General features: G+C 38.5%; 1 protein-coding gene across 2 annotated transcripts in view; it reads left to right on the forward strand.

Moving 5' to 3' along the window:
* Nucleotides 1-20,849, forward strand: part of crebbpb (CREB binding protein b) — a 50,333-nt gene that overhangs the window by 9,130 nt on the left and 20,354 nt on the right. For both annotated transcript variants that reach the window (XM_038270039.1, XM_038270040.1), the window contains exons 2-3: nt 12,086-12,708; nt 19,834-20,001. In XM_038270039.1, coding sequence (XP_038125967.1) covers nt 12,086-12,708; nt 19,834-20,001 — 791 coding nt within the window. The remainder of the gene's footprint in view (nt 1-12,085; nt 12,709-19,833; nt 20,002-20,849) is intronic.

The raw sequence follows: 20,849 nt of genomic DNA on the forward strand, positions 1-20,849 counted from the left end.
TCGTAGACACTTTCTCCTACAAACCTCGGCCATTTTCAAAGAACCGCGGTGAGAAAGGTAAGCCTCACTGACTGGCTGAAACCATAGCTTACCTTACATGTATGCCTGCAAGTGCGCATGAGCAGAAAAAGATAGATAACGGGATGAGCACGTAGGACGGCGTTACGTAAACAAATCACCAGAATGATTGAAAATTAGGAGGACCACTTAATTAGATGATCCATCCAGAAATGAAAGATCATCCTCTATACCTTTAACAGTGTCACAGACTGACAACACCCTAAAACAGGTGAAATGATCTATATCACTTAATATTTATGTACATTTGTATTTACAGACATACAACATAGAATGAAGTAATTGCGTTTAATTTTAAGACATTTAAAATAAAGTGTATTTTACTTAATTAATGGGATGTATTTGTTTTGCATATTATAATACCGTATTTTCACGACCATAAGGCGCACCATACTAAAAGGCGCACTCTCAGTTATGTGTCCCATTTCTGTATTTAACACACACATAAGGCGCACCGGACTATAGGGCGCGTTTTTTATATACAGGTACATGTCCTCTACTACCTTTTAAATACCTCTACTGCGTATTTAAAAATACAGCGGGGGCAAAACTGTGTATGATTGTGCTTTATTCATGTATTTATTACAAAGTATTAATCAAACCTGGGAGCTGGCAGTGAGACAGACATATCGCAGATGACACAGCGCTGTGATGACTCCTAAATTAACTTAAAATCCTGAAACCTGCCGACGGAATATGTTCGCTTTATTACCGGTATCCTGGTGCCTGCAGTTTAAATTATTTAGATGAAAAACACCTGCCAGCCACCGTGGTGAACCCAGAGGCTACCCGGCCTAGAGGGTGCTGTTGAAGGGATTTCTACTGTCGGTGCACCGCTGGTATGTGGGGGTCTGAGCGCCTCCGACAGAAATGGATAATCTGGATGAACTGACTGCAATTATTAAGTTTTCAGGTGGCCTTTCTCACTTAAAAACATATTAAAACTACTTTATTCCCACTGATCACAGCAAATATAGCTGCAAGATTTAGATTATTTAGATGAAAAAACACCTGCCAGCCACCGCGGTATACGCGGAGGAGACCCGGCCCAGAGGCTGCTGTTGAATTAAGTTTTCAGGTAGAAAAATAGAGCGGGAGCAAAACTGAGTATGATTGTGCTTTATTCATATATTTATTACAAATTATTAATCAAACCCATCAAAGTCATCATCCTCTGTTTCTGAATTAAACAGCTGCGCTAAATCAGACATGCCAATTTCCCCTTCTTTGCTGTCAGTCACTTTCCGTGCCGGGCGGCTCCTCAGAAATAATGCCGGCTTTTGCGAAAGCTTGAACAACAGAGCCAGCAGACACGTTAGTCCAAGCATCAACAATCCATCCGCAAACGGTGGCGTAACTTGCCCGGCGCTGCCTTCCACTTATCCTGAAACTGTGGTCTCCGTCTGTCATCCATCGCTCCCACGCCGCTCGCAGCCTTACTTTGAACGGCCGCTTCACACCGATGTCGAGCGGTTGAAGTTCCTTTGTCAGACCCCCGGGATAACGGCGAGCACAGCGTTCATTTGATTCACCTTTTTTTTCACATCGGCTGTGAGATGGGCACGCAGCGATGGTGATGCGTGGAAAAAAACCACCTGGTCTCCTCACATACACCTGCCTCAGCCGCGCTTTCATCATCTCCTCATCCATCCAGCCTTTTTCATTTGCGTTAATATCATATGTCATCAGAGCGATGTGTCTGTCTCGCTGTCAGCTCCCAGATCAGCTTCTCTGATTGGTTGATGCGGCGCGTCCAGCAGCAAAACTTCCATTTTTCCATCTCGAACTGCAGCAGCGCGTTGGCGGCGCGCTCCCGACACGCTGCGCCTGCTGCTGAAAACGCGCTGCGGGACCTTTTGCTGCGCCTATACGCGCGTCAACCATTGACTTTGCATGTAAACTCGCTGCTTCTGCTGCACCTGCTGGGTCCGGTTCACACCGATGTCGAGCAGTTGAACAGCGAGCACAGCGTTAATTTGTTTCCCCATGTTTTTCACATCAGCTGTGAGATGGGCATGCATGGAGTTACATATTAAAGGAATAGTACACCCAAAACATGATTAGCCTTCATTTTCTACTCACCCCCATGCTGAACAACACTCTGGAGTACTTTTTTGATATCTCAAATGCATCTGGAGATCTGGGAGGCTTCTTGCTGTCTGCTGACATTCAAATAATGGAGGTCTATGGTGACCGAGACAGAAAGGTCCATAAAAGTCCACAAAAAACGTGTCAATATTCCTCCATACTGCTCGTCCAATGTATTCCAAGTGTCCTGAGTGGGTAGCATCCAGAATTTACTTGAAACGAAGTCATTTAGAATGTTTTTAGAGCATAAACAGTAGTGTATAGGATTTCCTGAAAGCGCGCACATGCGTGCTCACGACGCTACGGAAGCCGGCAGACCAAGCCAGATGAAAGTGCGCATTCAGCGTCTGCTCTGCCAATAATGCAAGCGTAGAAGAAGAAATGTGCTGTTTACCTGTGCAAAGAAAGAAACAACGAAAGAAAAATGTCTGAGGACTTCAGTGTTGAGGAAGAGCATGAGTTCTTTGCCGAGCTGAATGCGCTGGTTTGGTCTGCCGGCTTCCGTAGCGTCGTGAGCGCGCATGTGCGTGCTTTCAGGAAATCCTATACACTACTGTTTATGCTCTAAAAACATTCTAAATGACTTCGTTTCGAGTAAATTCTGGATGCTACCCACTAGGGGTGGGTATTGCCAAAGAAGTCACGATTCGATTCGAATCACGATTCACAGGCCACGATGCGATTCTATCACGATGCATCACGATACTTGAATTATTGCGATGCATTGCAATATTTTATCCTCCATGTTTTGTTTTTGAATGACTCGGCACAGTATCCCGCGGCCGGAAATGCTTGTGACACAAGGCAGCGTGCGTCAACACATTTGCAGCAACATCTACTGGACTGGAAGTTGTATTATACTTGTTTTTGGCTGATGTTCGGCAACCATTCATGCAATTTTATTTATTCATTTTTTGAAATTAATAATCGATTCTTGGTATCAAGAATCGATGCAGTAGATCACAAAAATTAGAATCACGATGCATCATCATCACGATTATTTTGCACACCCCTACTACCCACTCAGGACACTTGGAATACATTGGAAGAGCAGTATGGAGGAATATTGACACGTTTTTTGTGGACTTTTATGGACCTTTCTGTCTCGGTCACCATAGACCTCCATTATTTGAATGTCAGCAGACAGCAAGAAGCCTCCCAGATCTCCAGATGCATTTGAGAAATCAAAAAAGTACTCCAGAGTGTTGTTCAGCATGGGGGTGAGTAGAAAATGAAGGCTAATCATGTTTTGGGTGTACTATTCCTTTAACAGCGATGGTGATGAGTGGAAAAAAAACACCTGGTCTCCTTACATTCAGCCACTCTTTCCTCATCTCCTCAATGAGGTGGTCTCAAAAGTCGCAGTTACAACACACATAGGGCGCACCGCACCAAAGGGCGCACCGCACATTTTGAGGGAAAAAAAAGACGTTTAAGTGCGCCTTATAGTCGTGAAAATACGGTAAATGCAAAAATAAATAAAATTTGCCATCAAAAAATTAAGTATCCACGGGACATTCATATATATGTATTTCATGATACATTTTGGTCCTCTTTGTATCTCAGGGATTACATTACAATGATTGAAACACATTTTTTAGTCGTGAGATTGTGTGCTGTGATGTCTGGATCCAAACTCAAATTTGAATCATAAATTTAACTGCACACCTCTCAAGATGGAGAGCGTTAACAGAAATCTGGCTGGAAAAGCCTGATGGGTAAATTTCTTTAAAAATAAAAATGGGATTCCATTCTATTTTAGTTCATCAGACATTATAGTTTTAGCATAGCAACGTATGCGTTCTGAGGAACTGTCCTGCCAATCTCGCCGGTGCAGCTACAATGGTGCATTTACACTGAACCCATTTTGAGCGTTGTGGCATTTGGTTTACATGTACACTATGGTGGTCTGAGTCGAGGGTTGTCAAGAGCTCTTGTGGCATGATTTGAGCAGTGAGTCTTGCGGTGTTTTCCGCATCGGTTGATGCACGCTTTGAGCATTCGTGCGTCCAAATCTGCAAAAGCCGGACTTGGAACATCTGAACTTTTGCAACTTCATGCAAATTTGACAAGACTTTTGTGAGCACTCCTCCTGAAAAGATGTCAGCATAAAACTATAGAGAAAAGGAATATATTTAAAGGGGTTAAACCTAAATGGATTTACAAAGCCAGGAGAATGTATTTTATACAAGGAATGTATTTTTTACTCAACTGTGGCTGAACTGTTTATAATGCCTATACTAACTTAAGATGTCAAAACCCTCCTGTGGAAATAATGCAAAGTTCTGGTACTTGCAGAACCTAAATAATGCAAATGCATTAATACAATTCTTAATTCTTTTATTTTAAAATTGTTAACAATAAATGAATAACACAAAATAAAGCAATTATAAATGAAAGGGTTTCTTGGGTGTTATTGCCAGTTATACCTGTGAGAGGGACATTTGAATCCTGCTTTTACAAATGGTGATTTATTGTCTGTAGTCTGCTTAAAGCCAGGGCGACTTTCCAGTCTTGCGAGAATTTTCCGATCGGGCTGATTTTCAGCCTGATCGTGCGTCGTGTATGTACAGAGGGTAACGAAGGGCGATCATCCTCTCACGACCTCTTCCCAATCAGAAATTGTGAGAACGGGAGAAAATCAAACACGTGGGCATGCGCAAACAAGGATTCTTCTTCTTCCTCTCAGATGTAAACACAGAAGCATGGCGAGGGTGCAGGTAAAATGGAGTTCTTTCTGTAAAATTGACGGATCATGGAAGCCATGTTTGCTCAGCCATGTCTGTGTCGAAATACGTCGTCGCCTTTTCTTTTTAATACTTTCAGCACAAAATTGCACAAATTGCCAAGGCAGCGCGTTTCACTCTAGTGAGCTTCATATTCCTCTTCTACTCATTTGGCTTCAGGATAGAAGAGTCAGAGTAGCTCCATCTCACTGCGGAGCTGAGTCCGACGTGTTTTTTTTTTGATGTACAGTGTGAGCAGGTAAATCGCATCAGAGCATTGGGATGAACATGCATCGTGAGCTGTGAACTCAAACTGTACGATGAAACCGCAGGGTTTAGCTGCGTGCAACAATTGAAAAAAATCACACAATATATGCCTGGCTTAAAGTCTACCATAAGAGTACGTGAATCAGTGAGCTCTACGTAGTAGAAATGCGTTACTCGAACTGTTTGGTTTGATTGAGAGTGATCCTATATGGGAAGTTTTTCAAAATTTGAAACATTACTGCAGTGGTTTATGTTATACTAAACCTTTGGGTTAAGTTGTCGCAAGCAGGTTTTTCTTGTGTTTCTTGTGAATTTGGTCTTAAATTTTTATTTCAAGTGGCATTAAAAAGTTTTGAATTTAACTTGCCTTATGCTGTAGGAACCCTGTTAACATTGTTTCACAAAAAAAAAAAACAACTGAAGGATTTATTTGGCAGAGATGATTTATTTGGCAGAGATTACAGTTTACAATTACGATTGCTGTTCTCTGTGGATGCAAGCTATATAAACATTTTGAAGTGAGACGGCCCGAGTCCCAGCTTAAATTACAAAAAAAATCTGTGGAGCAAGCTAAAGATTAGAGTCATGGAGAGGACTTTGATTATTGATCTTTGATTATTGGGGACATTATAGAGTCCTGACACCAGCTTAAAATTTGGTTATTTAAGAAAAGAAAAACTCCAGAAGACCATGGTATGGAATAGTAGGTCTGTTTGACATAAAATTGATGCCTTATCAATTGGCAATTTTTTCTTTTTAAGATTTAAAATCTCTTGACCCGAAATATTCAAACAGTTTATCTGGTAAATTTAGTAAATTAATTGTTTGTGCATTGAAACATTTTCCTTCTTCCATGATGCGGCGAATAGTTGCTGACTCAAACACAGACTTTTACCGTCGAACAGTTATGGAGCAGAATAGCATGAAAGAAAATGTATATAAGCAGCAGTTTTTCTGAAGTTAATTTAACCTTGGCTCAGCAGTTTGAAAAACAGGAAATCCAAACCTTTTGGCTTGTCCGGTATTTTTTATTTGGTTCAAAGTTGAGTTAAATGGTAAAACTTTTTCTGATCATTATTATTAACCAAAAGTAACCCAGTAGTGCAACTGCAACTGCAGGACATGGTTCAGTTTTATCAGAAGTGGGTTGGCAGGTAGAAAAAAATAAATTCATTGAAAAATTAGGATGTCATATTGTCATTTTTATTGGACCTGTTTCCTCTTTTGTTTTTCCTTGTCTTTCCCTTTTCAGATTGTGTATATATTATTAGCTCGTGTGTTAGTATTTGTTTAAGTGTGATTTATGGATTGGTTGTTTTCATCTAGGGCTTCTGATTTTTGCATTTTAGACATGGTGGCTCAGCCTATTGGCAAGTTAGACCTCATCCTTCATTGCATGAAGGACAAGTGGTTTAATGTCGAGGCCTGCAGGTAGTATTCATATGAATGTTCACTGCATAAAACCAAACTTGATTAGTATTTCTACATTTAAATGAGAAATATGTAATATATTTTTCATTTTGTATTAATCACTTAAGTTGAAATTAATTATATTGAATAAAGTATTTGTTTGCTTGAGATGTTTGGTTAGATAAATTGTATCTAATTTTCCTTTTTGGCAACCGGACGGAGAAACACGCACGCTGAGCTGTTGCTCACGCATGTAGATTAGCAGACTTTGATGTTTATGTTAATGTGTGACAGTTTTTTATGGCGCTCCAGACTCGTGTCAGTATGTGTTTGTGCCCGTGGCCACAGGCCAGTGTCAGGCTTGTTTTCATTTGTATAGCTGAATGTTTGGTTGCCACCGCAGGCAACTTTCATCCACTCTCCAGTGGGACTGCTCACCTAGTAGGCTGTCTATTTGGTTTCTTTGCCTTTGAGGATCATCATATAAGTTAGCATTTGAAAAAAGACAGAAAACACTTTAAAATGTTACCCTTTGCGTAGTTGGTCATATTTTGGCAGATGGCTTACATCTAGTCTGGTGGAACTGATTGAGATGAAGTGAAATGGAGTGGGTGTCACTGGACACCACCCAGAAACCCTTTGCCTCCTCTCTCCCCTGCTTCCCTTAATCTTTCGCATTTGACACGTGTGCCAGCGCAATACATTTAATATAATTTCTAAACCATGCCATTGTTGAGTGCTCACATGGTTTTACTTTTTTTAAGCTACTGGTTTTGTACTCCTTCCTCAGTTGTCTTAGTAAAACACATTTGTTGAAAGTTTAAAAAATGGGGTTTAAACTCCCCCTTATTTTGTCATTTTTAAATTGGCATATGTCAACATAAAATGGAAGCATGGTTTGATTAGTATGTTTTTGCTGCAAGATGAAACTAACGCTTGAAATTTAGGACTGTGGATAACTGTTCAATGTTTTATTGGTGTTAAAGATAATTAGAGAATAGAACAGCCAGACTTAACTTTATGAATTAACATTTCAAACAAAGTTCTATTCAAATTTGTTTGACTTTGAATTTAATTATTTTTATGTTATTATTCAAATATTTGCCCAGCACATAAAGAGGGCTCATCTCACCAGCTGTTTGGGTCATTAGATCTGTGAATTGTTCATTTGATTAGCAGTAATAAGTAGCTCTAAAACACGTTTTCTAGTGAGCTGTTTGCAAATCAGTAGTCAGGGACTGTTTTTAATCTCTGGCTATCTCTGTAAAGCTCACTTATGTTAGCATTGTTCTGTTTCTCCAGTTGTCTGGTAATGATTTTTCTTGTCAGGGCTGCAAACTTCACACTAAGCAGATTTCTTTCAAAGCTTTTAACTTTCTTTCACCAAATCTGCTCTTCATTTCCATTTATAATAGACGTTTGCTATGTACAAAACCTCTGTAACTGTTCTGCCTGTAGGCACTCTTCCTTGGTTTGTAGTCTGGTACGTTCAGCTTTGCCTGTCTGATGCATTTCTCTACATACTAACTTTATTTGCATTGTTTTAACCAAACATTTTTGATCTGCTCTTTGACCATATTCTTTGCTTCCCCATGAATGTTCAGTTTGTAAAAACTGAGGAATGTAGTTTCTTCAACAGTAATGCAGAATGAAGTAGACTATAACAGGTGACATTGTTTTGCTCGTCAATGACTGTTAGAAAGGACTTGGTTTATTACCTTTTTTAATTGCACTGTATAACAACCACGTTTCCAAAGCTATCTCAATCACCATATGAACACTGCCAGTTCTGACATTGCAGGTGTATTTTTTTCGAATTTCAAACCTGCTGCTGAGACTTAATTCTTCAGACATGCAACAGATCTAAAGACTCTGTCAAGAGAATTTATGCTTCTGACTCCTTTGTCATTAGAAAGACGGCTTTCGTGAAACTATGCTGCTGTCATAAATATCACCAACATTACAATTATTGAAAATATCAGTATGGGTATTTAATTTCAGCACACAGCATTATATTTCAGTATATTTCACTCATTTAAATCCACAACGTTTATATAGAGATAAAGTTGGAAACTTAACATTTATGTTGCAGAGAACATGTATTAAAGCCAAATCAAATAAACAAAAGCTCATAGATCACCAACTGAGCTTCAGGATCCTCTATCATTATCTATTTTTTGAAATACTATGGTTTCCTAATTAACTGGAGTTAGGGTGGGAAAGGAGAAGGTGGGTTGTATGAAAACTATCAAACTTTAACATTTCAAAGCCCTAAACACACCATTTGGCATCATTTCCTTGGTATTCACCATGTATTGGTTTATTTCTAATGATAATGAAACACTTTGCTGAACATGGTGAAGAATATTTCTAAAAATATAATTTAATTTCATTATATTTCCCTAATGAATTTATATACAATTCCTTTTGTTGTGATTTTGGATCTGTTCATTTTTTGGCCGAATGGAGGAATAAAAATTTAGACAAAATCAGTACAATTTTCATTATTAAGTACAATACAAAAGAGCAAAATGGTGTAAGAGCCATTGAAGACTCTCCATCAGTGTGGTATAAATACTTCTGAAGGCTGTAGGTAACAAAAGTGAACTACAAAGAAAGTTACAGTAGTAACTAATAGGTTCAACAGGCATGGCAGTCTGCATGAATAAATAACTGACAATGTTAAGATTTAAATGTAAGTAATAAACACAAAAATAAATTGCACATATTCAAATCTAAGCTGTAATGTTACTTGTTCATTTCGGCAGGTGTTGATGATATTATAGTGCATTTACAGGAAGACATATTTACAGTAAATCATCAAGAGATGGGTTGGATTTCTTTTGTTCCAATTCAGTGGCAACAGAATAAGTAAGGAGTGTGAAGGGGTGGGGTGGTTGTCTACTGGCTTGAGTACAAAAGCATACACACCTACATGTGGCATAGACACGTGATTGGAGTTTTAAACTCCAGGTTTTTATTGGTAGTGTGTTATTTACACAATTCCAAATGATTGCTTTGCCTCACACTATTAAGACTTTTGTTAAATATGTCAGTTGATGGTGTTTTTGGCCTTAGCTCTCTACAGGTTCTTATTTAAATCTAATTCATAGGAAATACAAATATACATACTTTATTATTTAAAAAGGAAAACTAACAGGAAGTGCAGCAGAACATTTATATAGTAGCACAAATTTGAAAGGAGGGACATTCAGTAGAACCTTCCAAACTGATTGGGCATCAACTAGTTCCTCCCTACCAAAGTTTGGGTTTAATCAATCTTTATAATAAATGAAAATATCAACAGACACCGTAAGAAACCCTAACAACTTACACTTTAAACCCTTGCTGTTCCTCTTCTAAAGATGAAATCGCGGATTCTGACTAACTGATGTGATAGATCAGCAGCTACCTTAACATCCTCCTTTTGCTGCAATGTTTATTTTGTTGTGATTGTATGCTGCATAGCTTTGCTTTCAATACCGCTATTTGTCCCGCCTTAAACCAAAAATTGGCCGACCAATTGCATTGCAATTGTGTTTTTCATGAACGGTTGCAACTGAAACCATACAAGATGATTTGTCACGCAATTGTGAAAGCATAACTACTGCAAGAATTCAGCTTGCTGGCAAGGTTATACAAATATCATTTTGGCTCAATCACTATTTGAACTAATTACCAACTTGTGCTCATTTATAAAAGGAAAAAATTTCAACAGACAGGCTTAATTTTGTTTTCTTTGATAAGTCACAATTTGTGTGATCATACCCAACAAAATATATTTAGTACAGCTAGTCCTTCTTTATAACTTTATTAGGGCTGCAACTAATGATTATTTTGCTAATCGATTATCTGTCCGTTATTATTATTATTAAGGTTCCGTAATAGAAGCCTTTGAAACTCAAACTTTTCAATTTTAAGAGTTTTGGATAGAGAATATTGACAGACAAAATATTTTTATCTTAAATTAACATGTCAGTGTTTTTTAAAAAATTTTGGTATGTTTGCTGCTTTAAGTGGGTTGGTCTGTCAGCTAAAAGCATGTTTTAACGTCTTTATACTAATGATTAATCGATAACTAAATCAGTTGATTATTTCAATAATCGATTAATCACAATTAATCAGATTTCAGCTCTAAACTTCATAGTATATTTAAGTTAAGCGCCTTGTTTAAAGGATTCTTAAAGAATTCAATTTAAATGTTTAAAGCATCATGTTAAGCTCCATTTCCACAGTAGTAAGCTGAATGAGACTTTAGTTTGTCCTTCAGTGAGCTACATTTGTACATATGCTCTTTCTTGGATTAAGTCATTTCATTTTTATGTTCTTTTTATATTTTTATTTGCACATTGAGAGAATTTTACATTTTAAGGACAATTTAAGCTGATTAGGGGGGCATTTAACGTGAGGGTAAAAATTCCCCAGTTAGTATTCATTTAGAAGGTCAAAGAGGCTATGTTCAGGCCTTAATGATCAATTCCGATGTTTTTTTGTTTATAATTCCTTTTTATTTATTTTTTTGTGATATCTGAACTTTTTTGGCGTTGCTGTTCACATTTCCAGAAATATGCAACCTCTATGTGATCTCCCGTGTGAACTGCATTCATAGTGTCCCAACTGCACAGTTGAGGACGCAATGACCTCACAAGCATGTATGCACGACCCATGTACGGAGGCCTTAGTCCTTGACGCAGCCGACGCGGGTTCGAATCTGACCTTTGGTCCTTTGCCGCATGTCTCTCCCCCTCTCTCATACCCCCTTTCCTGTCGGCCTACTGTCAGGAAAAAGTGCCATTAGTGCCGTAAAAACTCAAAAAGAAAACCAAAAAAGAAACTCAATCTTTTCAAGATGGTTAAAAAAAACCTGCCCCCACGAATTGTTGTCCATGATGGTTGTTGTTTTTCTTCCCACATCTGCATAGCAGGATGCAGAATAGTGACCTTTGTTGAGTATGAATGATGTTCAGGTCAGATGAATGCGACCTGGCCTTTTAGACACCAGTTGCATTTAATAACACCAGATTCGTATCGGATTCAGGACCACATAGCCAAGTGGCCTGGGCCGCATTGGAAAAAATCGGATCTGTGTTGTTCAGACTGCTATGAAAAGGTCATATACAGGTTGCATATGGGCAAAAAAAAAAATCTAATTTTGGTCACTTCAGGCTGCTGAGGAAACGTAGCCAGATAGCATTGTTTGTGTATATTTTTTTTTCTACTCACCTTTCATATTTACCACAAATCCAGAAACAATATGTGTAGTTTGTTATCGATCAGTTAAGGAAAAAGAAATTCTAACAGAAAAATAATGATCTTGACCAAAAGAAAAACTATAACTGACCCATTTGACTCAGAAGTAAGCACTGAAATACATTGGTAGTGTCCTCTTTCTTTACCTTTTCTTGCACCTAGAAATGCTGTATCCAACAGTTAGCATTGTAGGTTCTGTATAAAAAGATTGAATAATTAGCAATGATTTATAACCATTCTTTTATCTCCCTCTTTTATTTCTTTAGATCTCGTATCTCTGCTTGATCTGGAAAACGACCTTCCTGATGAGCTTATCCTTAATGGAGAGTTGGGAAATGGACCGTCAGCAAATTGTGGCCCAAGTGGAGGGCCGCTTGGTCTCGGCTCGGCTGTACCTGATGCTGCTTCCAAACACAAGCAACTTTCCGAGCTCCTCCGACCAGGAAGCTCTTCTATTTTGGGCGGTGGTCTCAATTCAGGCAGTCCCCAACAGGGCGGCATGATGTCGAGCCAGCTGGGTGCTGTGCTGGGTAAAGGTCCCCTTGGGCAGAGTTCTCCCAATCACCAGTCGCCCCAAGGTCAGAAAGGAGGTGTTTCCACTGGACAAGGAAGTGGGGCCATGGGCTTTAACCCGGCTATGTTGAACAGTAGCCAGGGTCATGGTGTGATGGGCCAAGCAGGACAGGTCATTAATGGTGCTATGGGACCAGCAGGTCGTGGGAGGCCGGGGCCTGGTATGCAGTACCAAGGCCAGGGAATGCAAGGGGCACAAGGGGGTGCTGGACCTGGAGTTGGGGGAAGTGTACTGGCAGAGACTCTAACCCAAGGAGGGCCACAGATGGGTGCACCGCACTCGATGAACGCCCAGCAAGCTGGCAACCTGAACAAGGTGAGTTCTTGGAATTTTATTACTTGAACACATTATTAGCCAATAACTAAATTAAGTGTATTTGTAACCTAATAAGAATATAATTGGAATTTTTACAGAAAATAATTTTTTGTAGAAAATAACTGTATTTGATCTTTGATATTGATGCTTTTCTACCAGACTTTTTTTCTTTCAATAAATCTTCCATTAGTGTATTTAGATACAGCTCAGTGTTGGCTGCAGGCGCCATTGCCCTCCTTTAGGAGGATGTCAAATAGGTTTATTTGTCAAACGCCAATATGTAGCATATGTCGTTTCAAAACACTTTATAGTGTCAGTTCATTCAAATCATACAGATTGGTTAAAAACTTCAAAGAGTCCAAGGAAACCCAGCAAATTGTATTGAGTCATTAGCTATGTTTACATGGACATAAGTAATCCGAATAAACTCTCCATCAGGTTAGAAATGTTTCATGTTTACATGTCTTTAGGAATATTCTGCTTGGATTCTGGAGGTGCTGATTAGTTTATTACTCTGTTTTTGGCATTTAAATGTCAAAAAGGGATTAAGTGATGAAAATGTTGCATAAAAACCTTTGCCTCTGTACATAAACACAGATCTTTGAGTGAGAGGTGGTTTACGTTATGTCTGCTGGTTTCATTGTCTCTGAATATCTCCAGTTTCAAGCACTTTGAAGTGCTCAATGTGAGAAATAGTTCCTCCGCTTGTCTGAGAGATACAGGGCTTTTGTGGTTTGAAAGAAAGCCAAGATTAAACCAACAGGCTAGTTGTTACTGACATCGTTACAGCAGACGTCACCACATGAAACAAGCCCCTCCTTTCCTGTGCAGACATGCACCTCATGTCTTTCTAGAATGTCATTCAGAAATTCATTTACCTGTTGTCCTCTCATACCGAGCTTTAGTAAAAAAACAAAAAAACAATTAAAAAAAAGTTTAATTGCAGTACTTTCTATAAACAAAGATCTAAAAAGGGAGTCATACATTTTTTTATATCCCTCTCTTATTTTTATCACAGATATAAAAAAAAATATATATATATACTTTGCAATAATTGTAAATTATTAGTTTATTAAATTGAAATATTTTTTCCATGTTATAAAAATGATAATATCTGCTTATGAGATGAAGAATTTCTTTTCGGTGTTGTAGTGTTGCCAGTGATGTGGGAAAAAATTTTATTTGCCGATATATCGTGATTTTTGAATGCCCGGTATAATATCGATCTCCCAGTTCCTAATATCGATTTATTTATATATATTTATATTATTTATTTACATACCTAAAACAGTGAGTGGAAAACAAGCTACTGCTGTGTTTAATGTAAGTATGCATAATTTTTGTCAAACTGCAAAAACTTTGTTTTTAAGTCAGAAATTCCCACCTTTATTTTAGGTGAGGAAATCTGTATGTGATATGTTATGTAATAGATAGTATGAGGTTTGGCTGGCAGATGCAGTAAGAAAATATATGACCCCAATATGAACAAAATATGATTATTTGTAGGATTTGTCCTCCAAGTATAAAACAGCACTTTGCCTCCTCTGCCTTAAGGCTGATTTATACTAAGAAACCAGGTAGTCGGTGTGTGTCGCAGTAAATACAAATGTGCCCCAGCCCCTTCTGCACACACTGCTGCACCTCCACCGCAGACAGAAGGCATCTGATTGGTCAAATCTACATCCACACTACACTATTCATATTTCCTGTATGGTACCTTACCGGCTTGTTTTGTTTGTATGACCGCCATTGTGGAAAACGACTCGTGATGTTGGACCAGCTAGAACAGCAGGGTGCGCGAGAATGCTGGGACCATCTTTTTCCTCCTGGATCCCCGCTCTTATTCGCCCTCATGTCCCTCCATTGTCGCACAAACTTGCCCCCACTTCCTCACTACCTCGGCCATAGCTAGACCCACAGCTAATTCGTGATTGTCTTTCTTGTGTTGTGGCGTGGAATAACATAGCTTAGACCAAGCTTCAATATATTGGGCATAAAACAAAAATATCTGCGACAAGCTCACTGCGACACACTGCTGCGGGGAGTATAGCCAGCCCTTTAGTGTCCCTGTTTTCTTCTGCTGGCATATTGTGAGCTATGAGCTGGAATCTGTGTTCAGGAACTGAGCTGTATTAGTACTTGCAGTGTTTAAACTGTCTTTACGGAAGTAAACATGGATGGTAATACTGGAGCGCATCCAGCGATCTTTCCCAAACTTAAAAACACAATCTTTTCAAGATGGTTAAACATAAAAACTACCCTCAACATTGTCGTCTGCCATGGTTGTTGTTTTTCTTGCCACTTCTGTGTAGCAATACGCAGAATAGTGACCTATGTCTGGTATTTATGACGTTCAGGTCGGTTGAATGCAACCTGGTCGTTCACACTTAGGTCGCATTTGAAAAGATCCAATATGTGTCAGATTCAGGTTGCATTGGAAAAAATCAGATCTGTGTTGTTTAGACTGTCGTGAAAAGATCAAATGCAGGTCACATATGGGCAAGAAATCGGATTTGGGTCACTTCTGGCTGCTGTGTGAACATAGCCTTAGTTGCACTTTTAAATAATCTAACCTGTATCTAAATGTGCCAAGAAGAAAAGCCACTGTTAACAGAAGTGTCATTTACAGTTTGCTTCAAGTCTTGAGATGGCTTGGAGCATGGAAGTAGTAACTTTGGTGAAATGAGATCAAACTTGTTTTGTTGTATGTAAAACACTGCCTGGGGCTCTTTCTCCTGCGCTCATAATCAACACTGAAATATGGTGGTGGCAGAATCATGCTTTGGGGATGCTTTTCTTTAGTGAGGCAAGGAAGCCTGTGGGTTGTTATGAAGATGAATGGAGGGAAATGTAGGGGGTAGTGAAAGAAAACCATTGGACAGTATATGTATAACAGCATAAAAACAAGGTGTCACATTTTTGTTTGCATTTTCTATGTTTGAAAGGATAATTATTTAATTAGTTTGTCTCCCATTTCTTTGATCAACAATTTTGAGGTAATGAGAAATCAAAGTAAACCAAAACAATTAAGGTTTAGATGGTCCAAAAGGGAAATGTCATATGTTAAGTTTTATTATGTCAGAGCTAATTCAGTCGATCTTTTCTGGTTTTGGAGGTAAAGATTTAGTTATCGGTGTGGGCTTAATGGGTGCAAATTGTAATAATTGTTTTTTGCTAAACACTTAAAAAATTTTGAAGATAAGAAATGACAATGTGGTTGCAAACACGTTTTCAATCACAAAGTTTCCTTTAGCATTGTGTTTCCTAATGCCACTTGAGATAAAATGTTCACAAGCTGAGAATGGTAAGACGCTGGCAGCTTTCAGTTGCTGTGTGCCTTCCTCTTCCAGGCAGACAATCCTATGATAAAGGCAGTTCATCAAGGGGGAGAAGCCATTGGTAAGAGGCTGGATGTGTGAATGAGAGGCAGACAAGCATCTGTGGGTTTATGTGAAGGGGAGGGGGAAGGGCAGGCAGGCAGACAGGCAGCAGTGCAGTACTCATTTGTTGTGCAAGCTGGTCTTTCTCTGCGTGTGTCACGTACCCTTTTTCTTTAGACTGGGCAGGGCCTGCTCTGTCGGGCTGCTGCTTAAGGCGCAGTAGATGAAAACAATTTAAGCTGCAAAAGTCTCTTAAATTATTTTAATTGATTTATTGTAAATACAAGCATAATTCTATTTTCTGTGAAGTTTGACTTCAAATCTAAAATGGCTTTTGGCACCATGGGCTTTAGATTTTCTTGCAACTGTGAAACTATTGAATGAAGATACATAATTTGTTTACTCAATCAACTACTTCTAGTAAACAGTGAGGAAAAAATACTTAAGTTAGGGATATAGCTCTTTAAACTATATCCTACGTAGCTATATACTAAAAAGTAAGAATTCTTTTAATTCCATTACCCGTGTTTCACTTAAAAATGTTAGCATCACCAACTCAATTTAAAAAAGGACATATCTACCAGCTGAAAGCTTTTATTGCTCATCATTTGAAATGGGAATCAAGCAATACCTTTAAACAAACAAAATGATGAACCCTCATGCATCTGCAAACCTCAAATTAGACAAAAACCCTTTTATTTTAATGTTGGTCAAAAGATAATACACTGTATGGAATTGGAAATTAATATATACATGCATATATATATATATATATATATATTTTTTTTTTTTTTTTTTTTTCATGCTAATTTTACATCCAATAAAATCTTTTTTTTTTATTAGCATTCAGAAACACCTTTTAAAATTCACTCAAAATAACAGCCTTCAGAGCAATTGATTCTTTGATGAATTAAATAAAAATGTACATATAGGTATGCAATTAAACATTTACACTAAATAAATACATTCATTTAAACAAAAACATTATAGAAAATCTGTAATAGAGCCTCATCTTTTTAACAGCCCTATTATAAAAGAATGTCTTTAGATGCTCACTAAACGCATCAATAGAGCAAAGACTGTAAGAAAAGGAGGCGTTGGATTCCAAAGTCGGAGGGCATCTGTTTGGAGGACCTTGGGATTTGCGATTAGTGTGGGGCTAAGATCCAACCCGATAATCTTAAATATTGAAGGATGTGTGAATCTGGATCATATCAGAAATTTAAGTGAGTGTTTTTCTGTGCAAAGCTCCAAAAGTTGATCAAAGCTAAAAACAAGTTGGTAACTGAGCTCTTCACCCGATCTCGAAGTGTGCGCCCAGCCGCCCTGCAAAGGAAACTCATTTCGGCCACTTGTATTCCCGATCTTGTCCTTTCGGTCACTACCCAGATCTCATGACCATAAGTGAGGGTGGGAACGTAGATTGATCAGTGAATTGTGAGCTTTGCCCCCGAGTCAGCTACCTCTTCACCACGACAGTCCGATACAGCGACAACATCACTGCCACACTGATCCGTCTATCGATCTCACGTCCATCCGTCCCTCTCTCGTGAACAAGACCCCCAGATACTTGAACTCCTCCACTTGAGACAAGGACTTGCCACCGACCTAAAGAGTGGATTCCACCTTTCTCCGGTGGAGAAATGCTAGTCAGCATTTGTCTGGGTAGGCATTTAATGGAGGGATACTCAGATCTGTACTGAATAAACCATGAAATCCTGATTACCTAGTATTTGTTGGGATCAAATCCTTAGTCCCATTCTTAGGCACTTTGCTGGTGTAGTGGATCCTGTAGCAGGAATATGCAGACAGTTTCCAAAGGATGAAGCTATGATTCTGGCTGGGCTATAACAACTCTTGAACCTCACCACCAGGTTGTATCTCAGACAGTCCAGGAGCTCAGAGTTTCCCTGGTAAGGATCTCAGACAAAGTACCCCAGGACACCATCTGTCGTCTCATGAGGACTGTGCCCTGATGTTTTCAAACATGCATATAAGCATGTGGAACCACACAAACTGCTGATAACTGTGTTGAGTTTCTGTAATGGCATTTAAGGAAAATTCCGTTTCACTTTCTCTCTCCAAAATAGCCCAGTTATTGTTCCTGTTCCTTCACCTTATGAGGTCAACATGTCTATTTTTTTTTTGTCATGCCCGATGCCTTCACTTGCATCACAAGGTATATAGTTTATTCAACAGTAGTATCGAATCAATATTGGGTATGGCTGAATTGCTCAGCCCAGGTATTGTTATGGATTGAGAGAAAAAAAAATGGCTCGCTGAAGCTCAATCCTAGACTTGGCCAAACAGGGCTTTACCGTTTTTTACAAGGAGCACGAGTGCTCCCAATGAAACAAATTAGGAGCAAAGAAAAAAATCAGGGGCAATACAATTTTTTAATTAAAATGAATCCTTGCTTATAATTTCTAGTTTCTAGTTACAAATATTATTTTGACATCCCACTTCTCATTTCAGGGGTATCCGAGCAGTTTTTTTCACATCTAGGGCTCATGTTCAATAGGGCAACATAGAGAAGCTTTGCGGGGAGAGCTCCTACAATGTATTATGGTATCAATCTGCCCGTCTAGTCACCATGGTTGCACACTTCTTTTCAAGGTGCATTGTGAAAAATTTTGAATCCACTACTTTTTCAACCACTAGACATTTGAACACTCGTATAAAATGGCGTAACCTCTATATAGTGGTTGTGGTTATGGCGGACGTTCAGACACAGCCGTAGTGACAAAGTTGGCAACACTGCTCACCTGTGCACGTATTGATCTGTGTGTTGATGTCAGTCAACACTGACAGGGTTCACATTCTCACAGCGTTTCTCTGTTTGTGTGCCAATAAGGAGATACCTGTGTGCACACTATTGTTCCGCATTAGGTGCCGCTGCCAGAAATCTTTAAGGCAACCGTGATCTCTCGTAACTGGTTTAAGAATTTTTCCCATACTAATTTGCTATTTGCCTATATGAAATTTCTTTCCTTTCTTAAATTTTAATAAAAGATGAGTGGATACCTTACTTAAATTAAACCCAACTTTTTTTAAGGAGCAAATTACAAATGAAAGGCGTGAAATCTGTACTTGCACGCATGCTCCCATTTGTAATTTTTTCCTGCTCTCATCAATCTAGTTTTAAGGGGGAAATGCTGTTCAAACATATGCACTGTACAGTCCTGTTAAACAGCATTAACACAGAAGAATCTTGTTCGTGGAAACACAATTTTAGGACTTTTTTGGAAGAGTTGTTTGAATATCTAATTCAACTTATCACCAAATATCCCAACTTCTCAGTTCCCAGAATTGGCTGCATATCTTCGTTCTGCTTTTGTGGTGTTGGATTGCAAAATTGTGTAGCTTTTTTTTTAAACCCTTTATAATTAGCTAAACAAAACAACACAAACTACATGCTTAGAAACTTAATTTAAAACCTGTTGGTACTTTTTAGCCATGCAAAAGAATTGCAAATAAATAGGTGAAACAAGACATATATCAGAGAGGAGAAACATTTGGCCATGGATGATCAGTCTAGCTTTCTGCCACTTAGTTTCATGACTCACAAATTTGGCACTTTGAGTAAAATCTCTTGTTGTCAAGGGTGTTATAATATCGTCAAGAGAAACCACCAACCAAGCTCCCAAATTAAGTACCAGCCAGATATTTGGATGGGAATTCAGAAGCTGCAATATCCTTAAAATCATACTTTAACTAACCATTGTTTTTTTTTTATCTCATGTAGATGCCGATGTCTGGAGCTCCCTTTGGCCAGCAGTATGGCCAGGCCGGGGTGCAGCAGATGGGGACAGCGGGGGTCAATGCCCAACAACTCCAGAACAAGTCGGCCCTTTCTAACAACCTGCCCCCATTCCCTCCTGAGTTAAAGGGAGCTGGGAATGTGCCAAACATGGTGAGGGTTTAAATCCGTGCAAGAACCACTACCTGCTTATGTTTTTGTAGCTTTTTTCTATCCTAAAGAACTTAAAAACAAACAAACGCAAACACAAGTGTTGGTTTTAATGTCTTGCAGATATTATGGAGCATTATTGAGTAGTTATAAATATTTGAGTTTTTTATGTCTAACTGTAGTCTTTTAAAAGGACTAAATACAAATTAGTGATTCGCCGCCAAGTAATAAAGCAGAATTTATTGTGTAAGATTAAAATAATCCGTGTGGATTGTTTGTAGCTAAGGAAAAGGGAAATCGTCTGGTAATTTCAAACTTTAACTTTTGTGAGTTTGATTTACATGTTGGGATTTTTCACTATGATCAATATCTAATCTCTAGCTTATTTTTGTTTGATTTTTAGGTGTTTCTTCTAGAGATGCACCGATCCGATACCTGGATTAGATATCTGCTCTGATATTGACTAATTAATTGGATCGGATATCGTTGATTTGATATCGAAGATCCAATCCAGTGTACTTTACATGGAGCTTTTATTTATTTTTTTTTGCTGCCTGTTAATAAAAAAACATCTAAATTTATATCTGTGTTAATTTACCTTTTCTAACAATGTTCTTTTTTCAAGGTCTGGCAAAATAAACCGTAAATTAACAGTTGAATTGGATTGTAATTGGAATTCGGCTGATATGTTCAGCCCGGGTATCAGTATTGGATTGGATAAAAAAAAAAAAAATTGGATCGGTGCATCTCTACTTTCTTCCACTCACCTGTTTTTTGCAATGAGTGTATAAAACTATTTCCACTGCTAATGATTCTATTGCAAGTTTTAATTCTTGAGATTTACAATATCT

This window comes from Cyprinodon tularosa, unplaced genomic scaffold, assembly GCF_016077235.1.
Source record: "Cyprinodon tularosa strain WSP-4 unplaced genomic scaffold, ASM1607723v1 ctg75, whole genome shotgun sequence".
NCBI classification, from domain to species: Eukaryota; Metazoa; Chordata; class Actinopteri; order Cyprinodontiformes; family Cyprinodontidae; genus Cyprinodon; species Cyprinodon tularosa.